We start from the raw sequence: 20,934 nt of genomic DNA, 5'->3' as shown, positions 1-20,934 counted from the left end.
ACATGTTTCGGGAGGGTGAACATTATTTCAGTAAACTCTGCTCATCCATCTATGGATATTGTACATGACAGTATCTGGGGGGGGGTGTCCCAAATGGAACCCAATACAGTGCACTACTTTTGACCAAAACCATATGGGCTCCTGGTCAAACTAAGTGCACTACTTTTGACCAAAAACCATATGGGCCCCCTCAAGTGTACTACTTAGTGAATAGGGGTCCATGGTCAAACTAAGTGTACTACTTAGTGAATAGGGTTCCATGGTTAAACTAAGTGCACTACTTAGTGAATAGGGGTCCCTGGTCAAACTAAGTGTACTACTTAGTGAATAGGGGTCCATGGTCAAACTAAGTGCACTACTTAGTGAATAGGGGTCCATGGTCAAACTAAGTGCACTACTACCCCCCCATAAATGTTCCTTGTGAGTTGTGAGTATTGAAATAGATTTTCCATGTGTCCTTATTATTTTATGACAAAAAAAAAAAAAGGTTTGTCCATTAGACACACACACTTAAACCGCCGAATGTAAAGAGTTGCTTCACTTCTATAGCGACTACAAAAAAAACACTCAACCAATCAAGACATTATTGTACATTTTCAGAACAAGCAACCAGCTAGGGACAAGATACCTTTCAACGGGGTGATGACGGACTCAAATAAATATCTGATCCACTCCGTCTATACAAGTCAAAAGGATGAGAGATGGAACGCGTTTCTGTCTAAAGTGAAGCTGCTGATGGCACGTTCACTTCCTGTGATTTTTTTAAGGGCAAAATAGACTGTGCCGATGATTGGTTAAAAACAGCAAGCAGCCATCCAATAGCCCATCATTCCTTAGTGGAGTTGGCTGGCTGGCTGGCTGGGGGAATGTCTCAGAGGAGAAACCGGTGTGCTCTTCTGAAGTCACGTTGACCCGTGTGTGTTATAGAAGTAGCAGTATCTTTCAGAAATAAATTAAAACCTTGTTAAGTTACTAGTTGAACGCCAGCGGTAGAGGATGCCTGGTATTTAGCATCTATCCATGAAGAGACAAAAACAACGGGAGTTGGAGCACATTTACCCGTTCCCAATGCAGAAGGACTAGACATGGCATCGCTCAGCTATTGAAAGAAGAGGTGTCAATCTCAAATTAGAAGATACATGTGTTTGTACAGAAGCTGTGGATCGGAGAGAAGCTGTGGATGGATACGTGGGATTAGAAGATAAAGATGACGTGTGTGTGTGTGTGTGTGTTCAGATCAGAATGTAGGGAGGTACTGGTGTGTGTGTGTGTATGTGTGAGATCAGAATGTAGGGAATTACTGGTGTGTGTGTGTGTGTTCAGATCAGAATGTAGGGAGGTACTGGTGTGTGTGTGTGTTCAGATCAGAATGTAGGGAGGTACTGGTGTGTGTGTTCAGATCAGAATGTAGGGAGGTCCTGGTGTGTGTGTTCAGATCAGAATGTAGGGAGGTCCTGGTGTGTGTGTGTTCAGATCAGAATGTAGGGAGGTCCTGGTGTGTGTGTTCAGATCAGAATGTAGGGAGGGACTGGTGTGTGTGTTCAGATCAGAATGTAGGGAGGTCCTGGTGTGTGTGTGTTCAGATCAGAATGTAGGGAGGTACTGGTGTGTGTGTTCAGATCAGAATGTAGGGAGGGACTGGTGTGTGTGTTCAGATCAGAATGTAGGGAGGGACTGGTGTGTGTGTTCAGATCAGAATGTAGGGAGGGACTGGTGTGTGTGTTCAGATCAGAATGTAGGGAGGTACTGGTGTGTGTGTGTGTTCAAATCAGAATGTAGGGAGGTACTGGTGTGTGTGTGTGTTCAAATCAGAATGTAGGGAGGTACTGGTGTGTGTGTTCAGATCAGAATGTAGGGAGGGACTGGTGTGTGTGTGTTCAGATCAGAATGTAGGGAGGTACTGGTGTGTGTGTGTTCAGATCAGAATGTAGGGAGGGACTGGTGTGTGTGTGTTCAGATCAGAATGTAGGGAGGTACTGGTGTGTGTGTTCAGATCAGAATGTAGGGAGGGACTGGTGTGTGTGTGTTCAGATCAGAATGTAGGGAGGTACTGGTGTGTGTGTGTTCAGATCAGAATGTAGGGAGGGACTGGTGTGTGTGTGTTCAGATCAGAATGTAGGGAGGGACTGGTGTGTGTGTGTGTGTTCAGATCAGAAGATGGGGATGTAGTTGTCTATCTTGGCGCGGTGCCTCTGAGCGATACACTCAGCGATCCACACGATGTTCCTGCACTCCTGCTCCTTCAGCTTGACGTAGGCATAGAACACGCTGAAGTGGAACTGGTTCAGGAACGCCAGCTTGTTCAGCTTCACCTGCAGGACATCAGGGTGGTGAGTTAACGAGGACACAGCACATCAGGGTGGTGGGTTAACGAGGACACCGGGGTGGTGGGTTAACGAGGACACAGCACATCAGGGTGGTGAGTTAACGAGGACACCGGGGGGGGGGGGGGGGGGGGCGTGGGTTAACGAGGACGCAGCACATCAGGGTGGTGGGTTAACGAGGACACCAGGGGGGGGGGGAGGGGTGGGGGGTCTTTGAGAAACACTGGCCATTCTAAAAAACCAATGACAATATGAACAAAGCAAACCCTGAATAAAAACTAGTCTACACACCTTCAATAGCCTGATTTATACCATTTGCTCATACCTAAACCCCCCCCCCCCACCCCACCCCGCCTGGGCCTTGGGGGGGGGTTATGTTAACACTATGATGAGGTGTGAGTGTGTGTGTGTGTGTGTGTGTGTGTGTGTGTGTGTGTGTAGAAGTCGCGCTGCTCACCTCATGCTCAAAGAACCTGTCCTCCAGTGTCTTGTCCCCTGGGTTGCTGCCTGCTCCCTCAAACAGGAGCTTGTATTCCTGAGAGGAGAGGAGAGGAGAGGAGTTAGCCGGTCTGAGCTGGATCACCATATGTATTGACTATCAATAGGATGAGGCAAGAGGGTAGATGTATTGCTGGGGGATTGAGAGCATATTTCATTGGTCCTCTGCTTTAGATCAATGGTTCTAGGAAGTGATACCATGTCCTTATAGCAGGTGTGCCTCTCTAAATACAGTCACAGAACACAGTCACAGAATAGAGTCACAGAGTAGAAAGAGACTCTGTGAAGGTGGTGGAGCAGGTTGATGTTCAGGGTCACAGAACAGAAAGAGACTTGGTGAAGGTGGTGGAGCAGGTTGATGTTCAGGGTCACAGAACAGAAAGAGACTTGGTGAAGGTGGTGGAGCAGGTTGATGTTCAGGGTCACAGAACAGAAAGAGACTTGGTGAAGGTGGTGGAGCAGGTTGATGTTCAGGGTCACAGAACAGAAAGAGACTTGGTGAAGGTGGTGGAGTAGGTTGATGTTCAGGTCACAGAACAGAAAGAGACTTGGTGAAGGTGGTGGAGCAGGTTGATGTTCAGGGTCACAGAACAGAAAGAGACTTGGTGAAGGTGGTGGAGCAGGTTGATGTTCAGGGTCACAGAATAGAAAGAGACTTGGTGGAGGTGGTGGAGCAGGTTGATGTTCAGGGTCACAGAACAGAAAGAGACTTGGTGAAGGTGGTGGAGCAGGTTGATGTTCAGGGTCACAGAACAGAAAGAGACTTGGTGAAGGTGGTGGAGCAGGTTGATGTTCAGGGTCACAGAACAGAAAGAGACTTGGTGAAGGTGGTGGAGCAGGTTGATGTTCAGGGTCACAGAACAGAAAGAGACTTGGTGAAGGTGGTTGATGTTCAGGGTCACAGAATAGAAAGAGACTTGGTGATGGTGGTGGAGCAGGTTGATGTTCAGGTCACAGAACAGAAAGAGACTTGGTGAAGGTGGTGGAGTAGGTTGATGTTCAGGGTCACAGGACAGAAAGAGACTTGTTGAAGGTGGTGGAGCAGGTTGATGTTCAGGTCACAGGACAGAAAGAGACTTGGTGAAGGTGGTGGAGCAGGTTGATGTTCAGGGTCACAGAACAGAAAGAGACTTGTTGAAGGTGGTGGAGCAGGTTGATGTTCAGGTCACAGAATAGAAAGAGACTTGGTGAAGGTGGTGGAGCAGGTTGATGTTCAGGGTCACAGAATAGAAAGAGACTCTGTGAAGGTGGTGGAGCAGGTTGATGTTCAGGGTCACAGAACAGAAAGAGACTTGTTGAAGGTGGTGGAGCAGGTTGATGTTCAGGGTCACAGAACAGAAAGAGACTTGGTGAAGGTGGTGGAGCAGGTTGATGTTCAGGGTCACAGAACAGAAAGAGACTTGGTGAAGGTGGTGGAGTAGGTTGATGTTCAGGTCACAGGACAGAAAGAGACTTTGTGAAGGTGGTGGAGCAGGTTGATGTTCAGGGTCACAGAATAGAAAGAGACTCTGTGAAGGTGGTGGAGCAGGTTGATGTTCAGGGTCACAGAATAGAAAGAGACTTGGTGAAGGTGGTGGAGCAGGTTGATGTTCAGGGTCACAGAACAGAAAGAGACTTGTTGAAGGTGGTGGAGCAGGTTGATGTTCAGGGTCACAGAACAGAAAGAGACTTGGTGAAGGTGGTGGAGCAGGTTGATGTTCAGGGTCACAGAACAGAAAGAGACTTGGTGAAGGTGGTGGAGTAGGTTGATGTTCAGGGTCACAGGACAGAAAGAGACTTGGTGAAGGTGGTGGAGCAGGTTGATGTTCAGGTCACAGGACAGAAAGAGACTTGGTGAAGGTGGTGGAGCAGGTTGATGTTCAGGTCACAGGACAGAAAGAGACTTGGTGAAGGTGGTGGAGCAGGTTGATGTTCAGGGTCACAGAACAGAAAGAGACTTGGTGAAGGTGGTGGAGCAGGTTGATGTTCAGGTCACAGGACAGAAAGAGACTTTGTGAAGGTGGTGGAGCAGGTTGATGTTCAGGGTCACAGAATAGAAAGAGACTTGGTGAAGGTGGTCAGTATCACGCCTGGTTCATGTCCTTATAGCAGGTTTACCTCTCTAAATACAGTCACATACAGATCTGTCTGGTCAGGTTAGACTTAGTACCAAACCTGGCCGCAGAAGTGGAAAAAACAAAAGTGTGAGTCTTTAGGCCAAGTACTGGTGTAACACCTGTAACACCGGGTGGTGTAACACCTGTAACACCGGGTGGTGTGGTGTGACACCTGTAACACCGGGTGGTGTGACACCTGTAACACCGGGTGGTGTGACACCTGTAACACCGGGTGGTGTGACACCTGTAACACCGGGTGGTGTGACACCTGTAACACCGGGTGGTGTGACACCTGTAACACCGGGTGGTGTGACACCTGTAACACCGGGTGGTGTGACACCTGTAACACCGGGTGGTGTGACACCTGTAACACCGGTTGGTGTAACACCGGGTGGTGTAATACCGGGTGGTGTTAGTGACATTATTATCCAGTAGGCAGACAGACTCCCAGGTTGGCAAGGCTAGCCAGTGAGATGATTTGACTTGTAGTAAGGACCAGTAACTGACAGGGTAGTAGCCAGTAGGCTAGGCTAGTAGTAGTAGTAGTAGTAAGGCCCAGTAACTTACAGGGTAGTAGCCAGTAGGCTAGGCTAGTAGTAGCAGTATTAAGGACCAGTAACTTACAGAGTAGTAGCCAGTAGGCTAGGCTAGTAGTAAGGACCAGTAACTTACAGAGTAGTAGCCAGTAGGCTAGGCTAGTAGTAGCAGTAGTAAGGCACAGTAACTTACAGGGTAGTAGGCTAGGCTAGTAGTAGCAGTAGTAAGGCCCAGTAACTGACAGTGTAGTAGCTAGCAGGCTAGGCTAGTAGTAAGGCCCAGTAACTTACAGGGTAGTAGTCGGCCACAGCTTTGACCTGTTCGTAGTCGTCAGCGCGGGCAAGCTGAGCCAGCCCCTCAGGGTACAGCTTGCCACAGTGGGGGAACAGCTTGGCACGGTCCTCCTTAGACAGTTCCGTACCAAATGAGTTGATGGTGATGATGAAGGCCCTCCTGTCCGCCTCAAACTGGACACACAGAGGGAGAGGAAATAGGAAACTGACTGATTGACAGGTGAGAGATTAATATACTAGAACACACTTCAAGGTGTGGGTAAATGTTTCCTTTAAATTGGATGGTCCAGTATAAAATGACTAAAGAGAACAACAACAGTGGCATTCAGAAAGTATTCAGACCCCTTGACGGTTTCCACATTTTGTTACGTTACAGACTTATTCTAACGTGGATTAAATTGTTTTCTATTCTCGTCACTACACACACACACACACACACACACACACACACACACCCTAATGATAAAGCAAAAACAAGTTGACATTTTGCATGAAGCACCTTTGGCAGCGATTACAGCCTCCAGTCTCCTTGGGAACGATGGTACAAGCTTGGCAAATCTGTATTTGGGGAGTTTTTATTTTTTTACTTAACTGGGCAAGTCAGTTAAGGACAAGTTCTTATTTACAATGATGGCCTGCACCGGCCAAAACCGGACGACGCTGGGCCGATTGTGCGCCGCCCTTATGGGACTCCCAATCACGGCCAGTTGTGATACAGCCTGGTATCGAACCAGGGTGTCTGTAGTGACGCCTCTAGCACTGAGATGCAGTGCCTTAGACTGCTGCGTCACTCGGGAGCCTAGAGTTTCTCCCATTCTTCTCTGCAGATCCTCTCAAGCTCTGTCAGATTGGATGGGGAGCGTTGGTGCAGAGCTGTTTTCAGGTCTCTCCAGAGATGTTCCATCCAGTTCAAGTCCGGGCTCTGGCTGGGCCACTCAAGGACATTCAGTGACTTGTCCTGAAGCCACTCCTGCGTTGTCTTGGCTGTGTGCTTAGGGTCATTGTCATGTTGGAAGGTGAACCTTCGCCCCAGTCTAAGGTCCGAGCGCTCTGGAACAGGTTTTCATCGAGGATCTCTCTCTACTATTCTCCGATCATATTTCCTTCGATCCTGACTAGTCTCCCAGTCCCTGCCGCTGAAAAACATCCCCACAGCATGATGCTGCCACCACCATGCTTCACCGTAGAGATGGTTCCAGGTTTCCTCCAGATGTGACACTTGGTTTCATCAGACCAAAGAATCTTGTTTCTCATGGTCTGAGAGTTTTCAGGTGCCATTTGGCAAACTCCAAGCGGGCTGTCATGTGCCTTTTACTGAGGAATGGCTACGGGAGCCATAAAGGCTTGATTTGTGGAGTGCTGCAGAGATGGGAGAACCTTCCAGAAGGACAACCATCTCCACAGAGGAAGTCTGGAGCTCTGTCACAGTGACCATCGGGTTCTTGGTCACCTCCCTTGGTGGTTCCAAACTTCTTTCATTTAAGAATGATGGAGGCCACTGTGTTCGTGGGGACCGTCAATGCTGCAGAAATGTTTTGGTACCCTTCCCCAGATCTGTGCCACGACACAATCCTGTCTCTGAGCTCTATGGACAATTCCTTCTACCTCATGTCTTGGTTTTTGCTCTGACATGCACTGTCCACTGTGGGACCTTATATAGACAGGTGTGTGCCTTTTCAAATAATGTCCAATCAATTGAATTTACCACAGGTGGACTTCAATCAATTTGTAGAAACATCTCAAGGATGATCAATGGAAACAGGATGCACCTGAACTCAATTTAGAGTCTCATAACAAAAGGTTTGAATACTTATGTAAATCTGTTTTTTATTTTTAATACATTTGTGAAAATTTCTAAAAACCTGTTTTTGCTTTGTCATTATGGGGTATTGTGATGTCATTATGGGGTATTGTGATGTCATTATGGGGTATTGTGATGTCATTATGGGGTATTGTGATGTCATTATGGGGTATCGTGTGTAGAGTGATGAGTTTCTTTTTTAATCCATTTTAGAATAAGGCTGTAACGTAACAAAAAATGTGTAAAAAGTCAAGGGGTCTGAATACTTTCCCCGAAGACACTTGTATATCAAGTTAACTTTCTAATAAAGGGACACGCTCACGGACCTCTAGAATAGGACACATGGTGTCACCAGTGGTTCCTCCCAGAGTGGAGCAGAACTTGTAGAAAGCCTCCAGATAAGCCTGGAAATGGAGACATGGAATAAAGTCAAAGACCATCTATCTTCTGATGCATCATGTTGTTTAACATTGTGAATGAAATCCGTTTGCTCACCTCATTACAGAGTATTACAGGTGAATGAAATCCGTTTGCTCACCTCATTACAGAGTATTACAGGTGAATGAAATCCCTTTGCTCACCTCATTACAGAGTATTACAGGTGAATGAAATGCCCTGCTCACCTCATTACAGAGTATTACAGGTGAATGAAATGCCTTTGCTCACCTTATTACAGAGTATTACAGGTGAATGAAATGCCCTGCTCACCTCATTACAGAGTATTACAGGTGAATGAAATGCCTTTGCTCACCTTATTACAGAGTATTACGGGTGAATGAAATCCGTTTGCTCACCTCATTACAGAGTATTACAGGGTGAATGAAATCCCTTTGCTCACCTCATTACAGAGTATTACAGGGTGAATGAAATCCCTTTGCTCACCTCATTACAGAGTATTACAGGTGAATGAAATGCCCTGCTCACCTCATTACAGAGTATTACAGGGTGAATGAAATCCCTTTGCTCACCTTATTACAGAGTATTACAGGTGAATGAAATGCCCTGCTCACCTCATTACAGAGTATTACAGGTGAATGAAATCCCTTTGCTCACCTCATTACAGAGTATTACAGGTGAATGAAATGCCCTGCTCACCTCATTACAGAGTATTACAGGGTGAATGAAATCCCTTTGCTCACCTTATTACAGAGTATTACAGGTGAATGAAATCCCCTGCTCACCTCATTACAGAGTATTACAGGGTGAATGAAATCCCTTTGCTCACCTTATTACAGAGTATTACAGGTGAATGAAATGCCCTGCTCACCTTATTACAGAGTATTACAGGTGAATGAAATCCCTTTGCTCACCTTATTACAGAGTATTACAGGTGAATGAAATCCCTTTGCTCACCTCATTACAGAGTATTACAGGTGAATGAAATCCCTTTGCTCACCTCATTACAGAGTATTACAGGTGAATGAAATCCCTTTGCTCACCTCATTACAGAGTATTACAGGTGAATGAAATCCCTTTGCTCACCTTATTACAGAGTATTACAGGTGAATGAAATGCCCTGCTCACCTCATTACAGAGTATTACAGGTGAATGAAATCCCTTTGCTCACCTTATTACAGAGTATTACGGGTGAATGAAATCCCCTGCTCACCTTATTACAGAGTATTACAGGTGAATGAAATCCCTTTGCTCACCTCATTACAGAGTATTACAGGGTGAATGAAATCCCTTTGCTCACCTTATTACAGAGTATTACAGGGTGAATGAAATCCCTTTGCTCACCTTATTACAGAGTATTACAGGTGAATGAAATCCCTTTGCTCACCTCATTACAGAGTATTACAGGGTGAATGAAATCCCTTTGCTCACCTTATTACAGAGTATTACAGGTGAATGAAATCCCCTGCTCACCTTATACAGAGTATTACAGGTGAATGAAATCCCCTGCTCACCTTATTACAGAGTATTACAGGTGAATGAAATCCGTTTGCTCACCTTATTACAGAGTATTACAGGTGAATGAAATCCGTTTGCTCACCTTATTACAGAGTATTACAGGTGAATGAAATCCGTTTGCTCACCTCATTACAGAGTATTACAGGTGAATGAAATCCCTTTGCTCACCTTATTACAGAGTATTACAGGTGAATGAAATCCGTTTGCTCACCTTATTACAGAGTATTACAGGTGAATGAAATCCCTTTGCTCACCTTATTACAGAGTATTACAGGTGAATGAAATGCCCTGCTCACCTCATTACAGAGTATTACGGGTGAATGAAATCCCTTTGCTCACCTTATTACAGAGTATTACAGGTGAATGAAATCCCTTTGCTCACCTTATTACAGAGTATTACAGGGTGAATGAAATCCCTTTGCTCACCTTATTACAGAGTATTACAGGTGAATGAAATCCGTTTGCTCACCTTATTACAGAGTATTACAGGGTGAATGAAATCCCTTTGCTCACCTTATTACAGAGTATTACAGGTGAATGAAATCCGTTTGCTCACCTTATTACAGAGTATTACAGGTGAATGAAATCCGTTTGCTCACCTCATTACAGAGTATTACAGGTGAATGAAATCCCTTTGCTCACCTTATTACAGAGTATTACAGGTGAATGAAATCCGTTTGCTCACCTTATTACAGAGTATTACAGGTGAATGAAATCCCTTTGCTCACCTTATTACAGAGTATTACAGGTGAATGAAATGCCCTGCTCACCTCATTACAGAGTATTACGGGTGAATGAAATCCCTTTGCTCACCTTATTACAGAGTATTACAGGTGAATGAAATCCCTTTGCTCACCTTATTACAGAGTATTACGGGTGAATGAAATGCCCTGCTCACCTCATTACAGAGTATTACAGGTGAATGAAATCCCTTTGCTCACCTTATTACAGAGTATTACAGGTGAATGAAATGCCCTGCTCACCTTATTACAGAGTATTACAGGTGAATGAAATCCCTGCTCACCTCATTACAGAGTATTACGGGTGAATGAAATGCCCTGCTCACCTCATTACAGAGTATTACAGGTGAATGAAATCCCTTTGCTCACCTTATTACAGAGTATTACAGGTGAATGAAATGCCCTGCTCACCTTATTACAGAGTATTACAGGTGAATGAAATCCCTTTGCTCACCTCATTACAGAGTATTACAGGTGAATGAAATCCCCTGCTCACCTCATTACAGAGTATTACAGGTGAATGAAATCCCCTGCTCACCTTATTACAGAGTATTACAGGTGAATGAAATCCCTTTGCTCACCTCATTACAGAGTATTACAGGTGAATGAAATGCCCTGCTCACCTTATACAGAGTATTACAGGTGAATGAAATCCCTTTGCTCACCTTATTACAGAGTATTACAGGTGAATGAAATGCCCTGCTCACCTTATACAGAGTATTACAGGTGAATGAAATCCCTTTGCTCACCTTATACAGAGTATTACAGGTGAATGAAATGCCCTGCTCACCTTATACAGAGTATTACAGGTGAATGAAATGCCTTTGCTCACCTTATTACAGAGTATTACAGGTGAATGAAATCCCTTTGCTCACCTTATACAGAGTATTACAGGTGAATGAAATGCCCTGCTCACCTTATTACAGAGTATTACAGGTGAATGAAATGCCCTGCTCACCTTATACAGAGTATTACAGGTGAATGAAATCCCTTTGCTCACCTTATACAGAGTATTACAGGTGAATGAAATGCCCTGCTCACCTTATTACAGAGTATTACAGGTGAATGAAATCCCTTTGCTCACCTTATTACAGAGTATTACAGGTGAATGAAATGCCCTGCTCACCTCATTACAGAGTATTACAGGTGAATGAAATCCCTTTGCTCACCTCATTACAGAGTATTACAGGTGAATGAAATGCCCTGCTCACCTCATTACAGAGTATTACAGGTGAATGAAATCCCTTTGCTCACCTCATTACAGAGTATTACAGGTGAATGAAATGCCCTGCTCACCTCATTACAGAGTATTACAGGTGAATGAAATCCCTGCTCACCTCATTACAGAGTATTACAGGTGAATGAAATCCCTGCTCACCTCATTACAGAGTATTACAGGTGAATGAAATCCCTGCTCACCTCATTACAGAGTATTACAGGTGAATGAAATCCCTGCTCACCTCATTACAGAGTATTACAGGTGAATGAAATGCCCTGCTCACCTCATTACAGAGTATTACAGGTGAATGAAATGCCCTGCTCACCTTATTACAGAGTATTACAGGTGAATGAAATGCCCTGCTCACCTTATACAGAGTATTACAGGTGAATGAAATCCGTTTGCTCACCTTATACAGAGTATTACGGATGATCTCGATGTTCATCTCATCCAGATCCTGCTCAGATATGCAGTCTTGGAAGAAAGCAGCTGAAGAAATGATCAGACATTTAAAACAGGATTTAGAAGATTACACATTTTTGAGCAAAGTTGAGTTTTAGCGCCATCTAGTGTTCGCTACAGGATATAAAATCCCTCCAGTCTCTGGTTCAAAGATTCTTCTTCCTTGCATTCTCAAATCCATGAGTTCCATAAGCAAACCACCCAGGATGGGGAGGGGGGAACAGTTCCATTAGTAAACCACCCAGGATGGGGGAACAGTTCCATTAGTAAACCACCCAGGACGGGGGGACAGTGCCATTAGTAAACCACCCAGGACGGGGGGACAGTTCCATTAGTAAACCACCCAGGACGGGGGGACAGTTCCATTAGTAAACCACCCAGGATGGGGGAGGGGGGAACAGTTCCATTAGTAAACCACCCAGGATGGGGGAGGGGGGAACAGTTCCATTAGTAAACCACCCAGGACGGGGGAACAGTTCCATTAGTAAACCACCCAGGATGGAGGAACAGTTCCATTAGTAAACCACCCAGGACGGGGGAACAGTTCCATTAGTAAACCACCCAGAATGGGGAACAGTTCCATTAGTAAACCACCCAGGACAGGGAACAGTTCCATTAGTAAACCACCCAGGACGGGGGAACAGTTCCATTAGTAAACCACCCAGAATGGGGAACAGTTCCATTAGTAAACCACCCAGGACAGGGAACAGTTCCATTAGTAAACCACCCAGGACGGGGGAACAGTTCCATTAGTAAACCACCCAGGACAGGGAACAGTTCCATTAGCAAACCACCCAGGACGGGGGGGGGAACAGTTCCATTAGTAAACCACCCAGGACGGGAAGGGGGGGGAACAGTTCCATTAGTAAACCACCCAGGATGGGGGGGAACAGTTCCATTAGTAAACCACCCAGGACGGGGGGGGGGGGGGGAACAGTTCCATTAGTAAACCACCCAGGGTGGGAACAGTTCCATTAGTAAACCACCCAGGTTTGGGGGGGAACAGTTCCATTAGTAAACCACCCAGGTTTGGGGGGGAACAGTTCCATTAGTAAACCACCCAGGACGGGAACAGTTCCATTAGTAAACCACCCAGGATGGGAACAGTTCCATTAGTAAACCACCCAGGATGGGAACAGTTCCATTAGTAAACCACCCAGGTTTGGGGGGGAACAGTTCCATTAGTAAACCACCCAGGTTTGGGGGTGAACAGTTCCATTAGTAAACCACCCAGAAGGGGGAACAGTTGAGAAAAGCGATCCACACTACAAAGCAGTACTAGTGCATCAGTAAATCAACCCAATAGTGTGTGTAGCACTGCCAGAATGTGTCCCAAATGGCACCCCATTTCATCGTGCATTACTTTGGATCAGAGCCCTTTCTGTGCATTCAAAAGTAATGCAGTACAGGGGGTATCATTAGTATTTATCCTCTTGGATATACAGCTACAGTACATACAGGGGGTATCATTAGTATTTATCCTCTTGGATGTACATCTACAGTACATACAGTGGGTATCATTAGTATTCATCCTCTTGGATGTACATCTACAGTACATACAGTGGGTATCATTAGTATTCATCCTCTTGGATGTACATCTACTGTACATAGTGGGTATAATTAGTATTCATCCTCTTGGATGTACATCTACTGTATATACAGTGGGTATCATTAGTATTCATCCTCTTGGATGTACATCTACTGTATATACAGTGGGTATCATTAGTCAGCCCCTTGGGTATACAGTGGGTATAATTAGTATTCATCCTCTTGGATGTACATCTACAGTACATACAGTGGGTATCATTAGTATTCATCCTCTTGGATGTACATCTACAGTACATACAGTGGGTATCATTAGTCAGCCCCTTGGGTATACAGTGGGTATAATTAGTATTCATCCTCTTGGATGTACATCTACTGTACATAGTGGGTATAATTAGTATTCATCCTCTTGGATGTACATCTACAGTACATACAGTGGGTATAATTAGTATTCATCCTCTTGGATGTACATCTACTGTACATACAGTGGGTATCATTATTATTCATCCTCTTGGATGTACATCTACTGTACATACAGTGGGTATCATTAGTATTCATCCTCTTGGATGTACATCTACTGTACATACAGTGGGTATCATTAGTATTCATCCTCTTGGATGTACATCTACTGTACATACAGTGGGTATCATTAGTATTCATCCTCTTGGATTTTTTTTATATATTTCTTTAAGTTACAAAGTCAAATTGATATTGATTCAATTGTGATTTTTGGTCATTGATCTCCACAAAATACTCTAATTTTAAAGTGGAAGAAAAATGCTAACATTCTTTACACAATTAATGAAAAATAAGACAAATATACGTTAGATTAGGTAAATATTCAACCCCGAGTCAATACGCTTATTTAGATAAGTAAGCACTATATAGGGAATAGGGCTCTGGTCTATAGTAGTACCACTATATAGGGAATAGGGCTCTGGTCTATAGTAGTACCACTATATAGGGAATAGGGCTCTGGTCTATAGTAGTACCACTATATAGGGAATAGGGCTCTGGTCTATAGTAGTACCACTATATAGGGAATAGGGTTCTGGTCTATAGTAGTACCACTATATAGGGAATAGGGCTCTGGTCTATAGTAGTACCACTATATAGGGAATAGGGCTCTGGTCTATAGTAGTACCACTATATAGGGAATAGGGCTCTGGTCTATAGTAGTACCACTATATAGGGAATAGGGCTCTGGTCTATAGTAGTACCACTATATAGGGAATAGGGCTCTGGTCTATAGTAGTACCACTATATAGGGAATAGGGCTCTGGTCTATAGTAGTACCACTATATAGGGAATAGGGTTCTGGTCTATAGTAGTACCACTATATAGGGAATAGGGCGCTGGTCTATAGTAGTACCACTATATAGGGAATAGGGCTCTGGTCTATAGTAGTACCACTTGTTAGGGAATATGACTCTGGTCTATAGTAGTACCACTATATAGGGAATAGGGCTCTGGTCTATAGTAGTACCACTATATAGGGAATAGGGCTCTGGTCTATAGTAGTACCACTATATAGGGAATAGGGCTCTGGTCTATAGTAGTACCACTATATAGGGGATAGGGCAGCAGTCAGTCCTGCCTTACCCAGAGGGGTGTCAACCAGGATGGCGTTATAAAGTTCAGCTGGGGTCTGGGCGATGTTGACTGCCTCCATCTGCTCAAAGCTGCCCAGAGGGTGGCACTTAGGTACCAGCTCAGAGATGGCCCGCTGGTGCAGGGTGCCCGTGATCAGCAGGATCACATTGTCTATCATGTAGCTGTACCTGTGAGGATGGGAGGAGAGCGCGTGTTTCAGTGATGACTGGGTAGTTAAGAGCATAGCAAATATTACATTTCATTTTGCAAGATGGTGAGAGCCGGTACGAGGCTTCTGTCTCAGGCTAGAATGAAAGGCGGCCGGTGAGAGCAGGTACGAGGGTTCTGTCTCAGGCTAGAATGAAAGGCGGCCGGTAAGAGCCGGTACGAGGCTTCTGTCTCAGGCTAGAATGAAAGGCGGACGGTACATGGGAGACAAAAAAAAACATATGTAGAGTTCAAAAAGTCCTGGGAATCAAAATCACGAAGAGGAATTCATGTCTTCATCAATACTGTACTAACACATGAACAACACACATACTGAAGACCCATACTGGACATAACAGACCCAAACCTCATGTCTTCATCAATACTGTACTAACACATGAATAAGACCCCTGCTGGACATAACAGACCTCTACAGGTGCAAGCAGATAGTCAGAGACTGGCGAATAGGGAGTCAAAATAAATATATAGGGAGTCAAAATAAATAAATAAATAAATAAATATATATATATAAATAAGAGTATGAAACATGGACCATTCAGATGTCACATAACTGAAAAGAGATGGGAGACGGACAAACACAGTTTAACCAATAGCTGATTTGTTCCGGGCAATAATAAGACAAGGTGATGTTCTAAGCCTAAATCCCCCCCCCCCCCCCCCCCACCCCAAAAATGCATGGGAAAGACAGGCTCAATTTAATTAGACAATATGGGCACCCAATTTACCCCTTCATTTTGGATTAGAGGCTTGGCAGACACCAGAGAGAGCCTGTGAATGACTCTTACGTGATGAAGTCCATGAAGCTTGCCAGCGGTTCGTAGGACTGGTTTCTCATGTGCCGGAACTCCACCACCATCTTCTCTTTGAGCTTGTCGTCGATGACGGACACGGTGAGGGGGGACGGCTCGTTGGCCAGGAAGCTGCCATAGTCCGTGCTCTGCAGATGGAGTTTCAGGTCTGCATGGTGGGGGGGGGGGGGGGGGGGGGGGGGGGCAAGACGTCTTCAGATACTGGGTAACAGCGGCTTTCAACAAGACACAATAATGACATGCACAGGACAAGTACAAGCTCATATTAAATGCTGCTGTGAGAGGGCATGATGCTAACGGTACATTAGAGAGCCATGCACAAGGGAAGAGGCTAGCTAGCTGTGTGTGTCTAGAATGCTTCCATTTTACATGATGTGTAAAGCGAATTGAGCAATACTTTGAGCAATAGTTGCAGTTCCTCATAGAAATCCCGCTGTTGATCAATCTAATGTGATTTATTGAACCTTTTATGTAGGCAGCCTGGTAATGAATAAGCTGCTAATGGTTCTTGCTAACGGTTCTTCAAGAAATACTAGCTTGTTAATATTAGCTAGCTACTAGCTTGTTAATACTAGCTAGCTACTAGCTTGTTAATACTAGCTAGCTACTAGCTTGTTAATACTAGCTAGCTACTAGCTTGTTAATACTAGCTAGCTACTAGCTTGTTAATACTAGCTAGCTACTAGCTTGTTAATACTAGCTAGCTACTAGCTTGTTAATACTAGCTAGCTACTAGCTTGTTAATACTAGCTAGCTACTAGCTTGTTAATACTAGCTAGCTACTAGCTTGTTAATACTAGCTAGCTACTAGCTTGTTAATACTAGCTTGTTAATACTAGCTAGCTACTAGCTTGTTAATACTAGCTAGCTACGGCGGTCAATGCAATGTAGTAACCAGGGCCTGGTTTTCCCAAAAGCATCTGAAGGCTAAGTTTATCTTTAGATTCTTCTTATGAGCAATGGGAAAATCTCAGAGCTTCTTTCCTGAAACCACTGTTACTTAAGGTAACCTTGCAAGCCAGGCAACATTTATTTTTTATAAACAATGCTTTGGTCCATTGCTAGCTAGCCAGTTCAAATAATGACCAGAGTATTCAGGCTGTATCACATCTGGCTGTGATTGGGAGTACCATAGGGAGGCGCACAATTGGCTCAGCCTTGTCCGTTTGGCCGGGGTAGGCCATATATATATCTCACACATAAAGTTGGAAATTTACATACACCTTTGCCAAATATTTTTTTTTTTTTTTTTTTTTACAATTCCTGACATTTAATCCCAGAAAAAATTCACGGTCTTTGGTCAGTTAGGATCACCACTTGATTGTAAGAAAGTGAAATGTCAGAATAACAGTAGAGAGAATGATTTATTTCAGCTTATATTTCTTTCATCACATTCCCAGTGGGTCAGAAGTTTACATAAACAATTTAAATACTAATTGAGTGTAACTTCGGTCAAACGCGTCGGGTAGCCTTCCACAATCTTCCCTCAATAAATTGGGTGAGTTTTGGCCCACATTTCAGTTCTGCCCACAAATTTTCTATAGGATTGAGATTAGGGCTTTGTGATGGCCACTTCAATACCTTGACTTTGTGGCAAAATGGCTTAAAGACAACTTTGGAAGTATGCTTGGGGTCATTGTCCATTTGGAAGACCCATTCGCGACCAAGCTTTAACTTGTCTTGATGTTGCATCAATATTTTCACAATTTTACTTCCTCATGACGCTATCTATTTTGTGAAGTGCACCAGTCCCTCCTGCAGCAAATCACCCCCACAGCATGATGCTGCCACCCCGTGCTTCACGGTTGGGATGGTGTTCCTCAGCTTGCAAGCCTCCCCCTTTTTCCTCCAAACATAACGATGGTCATGATGGCCAACATTTCAGGTTATGTCGATATAGGACTCATTTTACTGTGGATATAGATACTTTTGTATTTGTTTCCTCCAGCATCTTCACAAGGTCCTTTGCTGTTGTTCTGGGATTGATTTGCACTTTTCACACCAAAGTATGTTCATCTCTAGGAGACAGAACGCGTCTCCTTCCTGATCGGTACGACGGCTGTGTGGTCCCATGGTGTTTATACTTGCGTACTATTGTTTGTACAGATGAACGTGGTACCTTCAGGTGTTTGGAAATTGCTCCCAAGGATGAACCAGACTTGTGGAGGTCTACCATTCTTTTATTTTGATTTCCCCATGATTTTCCCATGATATCAAGCAGAGGCACTGAGTTTGAAGGTAATGAAATACACCCACAGGTACACCTCCAACTTACTCAAATGATGTCAATTGGCCTATCAGAAGCTTCTAAAGCATTATTTTCTGGAATTTTCCAAGCTGTTTAAAGGCACAGTCAACAACTTCTGACCCACTGGAATTGTGATACAGTGAATTAAATGAAATAATCTGTCTGTAAACAATTGTTGGAAAAATGACTTGTGTCATGCACAAAGTAGATGTCCTAACCGACTTGCCAAAACTATAGTTTGTTAACAAGAAATTTGTGGAGTGGTTGAAAAACGAGTTAATGACTCCAACCGAAGTGTACGTAAACTTCCGACTTCAACTGTGTGTGTGATATATATATATATATATATAGCCGACATCGTCTTAACTTTCGCTGCTTTTTATTAATTATGACAGAAAAATAAAGCCACAACAACATTTACAAGGTGAGGTTAATGGTGAAGTGACAGAAAACAACTTCCTGTCAGTGTGACGAAATAAAATTCTCAGGTAGAATAACCTACTTTTAACACTCCTGCATCCTGTTACAGTAGGATTTGGTCTGGTCGCTGTGACGTTGCCACAGTCGCAGATAGATATATTATTGTATGTCTGTGCGACAGGAAACTGACAGTCGCAGATCCTTTTTATTTGTATTATATGTGTGCGACAGGAAACTGACAGTCGCGTGTCGTTCAAACAATTATAAAACGGTCCTTAAGAGTAACGTCAGGCTCCTTTAGTCCACTATTGGGCTAACTGGCACGCTAGCTTCCCAGCTAATTAACTGTAGCTAGGTAAATTAACGTCCTTTAGTCCACTATTGGGCTAACTGGCACGCTAGCTTCCCAGCTAATTAAATGTAGCTAGGTAAATTAACGTTAGCTAACTAATTCAAAGAATAATATCGGTTTTGAGAGACCCAATTTCATCTCTAAATCTAGCGCCCAGCCCATTTAAGTCGAATTACCTACATCCATATACAAAACTGATAATAAGCTACTATTCATGACAGAGTAACCTTATATAGCTAACGTTAACGAAATTGATAATACAAGGACCCATCATGAGATATTAGTTAGTAACCTACTGTTATAGCTGGCTAGAGTGGAAACGCCACATGTTTTTTAAATCCAGTAACGTTTTTGAAACGTTAACAATACCATTTGAAGAGCCACTGTGTACATTTGACAACATAGTTAGCCAGATGACCAGCTGGTTAGCTAGCACGCTAACGTTAGCTTCGACTCACCTTCCAGGGTTTCACACTGGACGAGATTTAGATAGTCTCCCTGTGAAAGAATTCCAGCCTTAAAACCCCTGACCAACCCTTCCAAGTAACCATTATCCACATTAAAATACAGCTCCGAGAATATAGGCATATTGAGGCCTCAAAATATATCCGTATATTGATGAAATACAACCGTTTTAGGAGGAAAATAAATTCTAGACAGGGCTGAGCTACAGATTACCCGGCTGTAAAAAAAGACACGTGATCACTCGCCACCAATATCATGTGACTCAACATCTGCTTTCGATAACGTTGAGCGCAAGACCTAATGACGCGTTCACATCAACTGGGAACTCGGAAATATCCGACTTCAGCCGCGTTCAAGATTACTGGGAACTCGAGAATAAACGAGCTCCAACTGGGAAAAATCGTTTTGAAGGACATGAAGGGCACTGACGTCATGATTTTACCTCCTTTTTTTTTAGGTCCCAGTTGTCTTGAAAGCGCCAGGAGGAGGAGCTGTGGAGAGGGCTTGACAACATGCTCGGGTTGGAAATGGCAGCAAGTAGTGTGGACGAAATGGAGAAAAGGGTTGGAGAAGGAACAGCTGTGCTGGAATGCCAACAACATGGCTGTCAGTTCTGATGATATGGAGGGGAGGATGAGGGTCAAGGACCTGAATGGTCAGTACTGGAAAGACACAGGAAGAAGAGAGATCATGATACTGAAAGACACAGGAAGAAGAGAGGTCATGATACTGAAAGACACAGGAAGAAGAGAGATCATGATACTGAAAGCAGTGGAGCGTCTAGTGAAGAAAGCATAAAGAGGGTCGGAAGCAGGAGATAGGAAGCAGGAGATAGGACGCAAGAGTAGTGATGTGTTGGTGGGAAGTGGTGATGGTGGTTTGATGAGACCACAGGGCCTCATTTACACCCTATCTGACCAACCACTCCCGTAGAGAAAGAGGTAGGTGAAGTCTAACTAGCTCGGTTCATTGGAAATGTCAAAGTCGTGTGTGTATAGGTGGGAAGTCAGGCGCAGGAGAGTCAAACGGAGTGTAAATGGAGTCTTTTAATATAAGTCCACTTTAACATGCTCTAAATACATACATACATACATACATACATACATACATACATACATACACACACACACACACACACACACACACACACACACACACACACACACACACACACACACACACACACACACACACGTGGTGCTTATGCCAGGTGGAGGGGAGTCCTCCCTGGTGTTTATGCCAGGTGGAGGGGAGTCCTCCCTGGTGCTTATGCCAGGTGGAGGGGAGTCCTCCCTGGTGCTTATGCCAGGTGGAGGGGAGTCGTCCCTGGTGCTTATGCCAGGTGGAGGGGAGTCCTCCCTGGTGTTTATGCCAGGTGGAGGGGAGTCCT

General features: G+C 44.2%; 1 protein-coding gene across 1 annotated transcript; it reads right to left on the bottom strand.

Annotated features, from left to right (window-relative positions):
* Positions 1–2,147: 2,147 nt before the first annotated feature.
* LOC118944433 (V-type proton ATPase subunit d 1) lies at positions 2,148–19,792 on the bottom strand. Its single transcript, XM_036963645.1, has 8 exons — positions 19,538–19,792; positions 16,036–16,207; positions 15,032–15,210; positions 11,832–11,911; positions 7,876–7,953; positions 5,746–5,922; positions 2,782–2,859; positions 2,148–2,312 (listed from the first exon to the last, which is right to left on the bottom strand). Exons 1-8 carry the CDS (start codon positions 19,665–19,667, stop codon positions 2,151–2,153), a joined length of 1,056 nt encoding a protein of 351 aa, XP_036819540.1. The 5' UTR covers positions 19,668–19,792; the 3' UTR covers positions 2,148–2,150.
* Between the last annotated feature and the right edge of the window lie 1,142 nt (positions 19,793–20,934).

The sequence above is a fragment of the Oncorhynchus mykiss genome, chromosome 26 (genome assembly GCF_013265735.2).
Source record: "Oncorhynchus mykiss isolate Arlee chromosome 26, USDA_OmykA_1.1, whole genome shotgun sequence".
Lineage (NCBI taxonomy): Eukaryota > Metazoa > Chordata > Actinopteri > Salmoniformes > Salmonidae > Oncorhynchus > Oncorhynchus mykiss.
Note: the sequence above shows the minus strand (reverse complement) of the source record. Positions and strands in the feature narration are given on the sequence as shown.

Coding starts and splice junctions, on each gene's coding strand:
- LOC118944433 (XM_036963645.1), bottom strand. CDS start 19,667: ATGCCTATATTCTCGGAGCTGTATTTTAATGTGGATAATGGTTACTTG. Junction 15,211..16,035: donor AGCTTCATGGACTTCATCAC/GTAAGAGTCATT, acceptor CCATCCTCACAG/GTACAGCTACATGATAGACA. Junction 2,313..2,781: donor ACAGGTTCTTTGAGCATGAG/GTGAGCAGCGCG, acceptor GATGTCCTGCAG/GTGAAGCTGAACAAGCTGGC.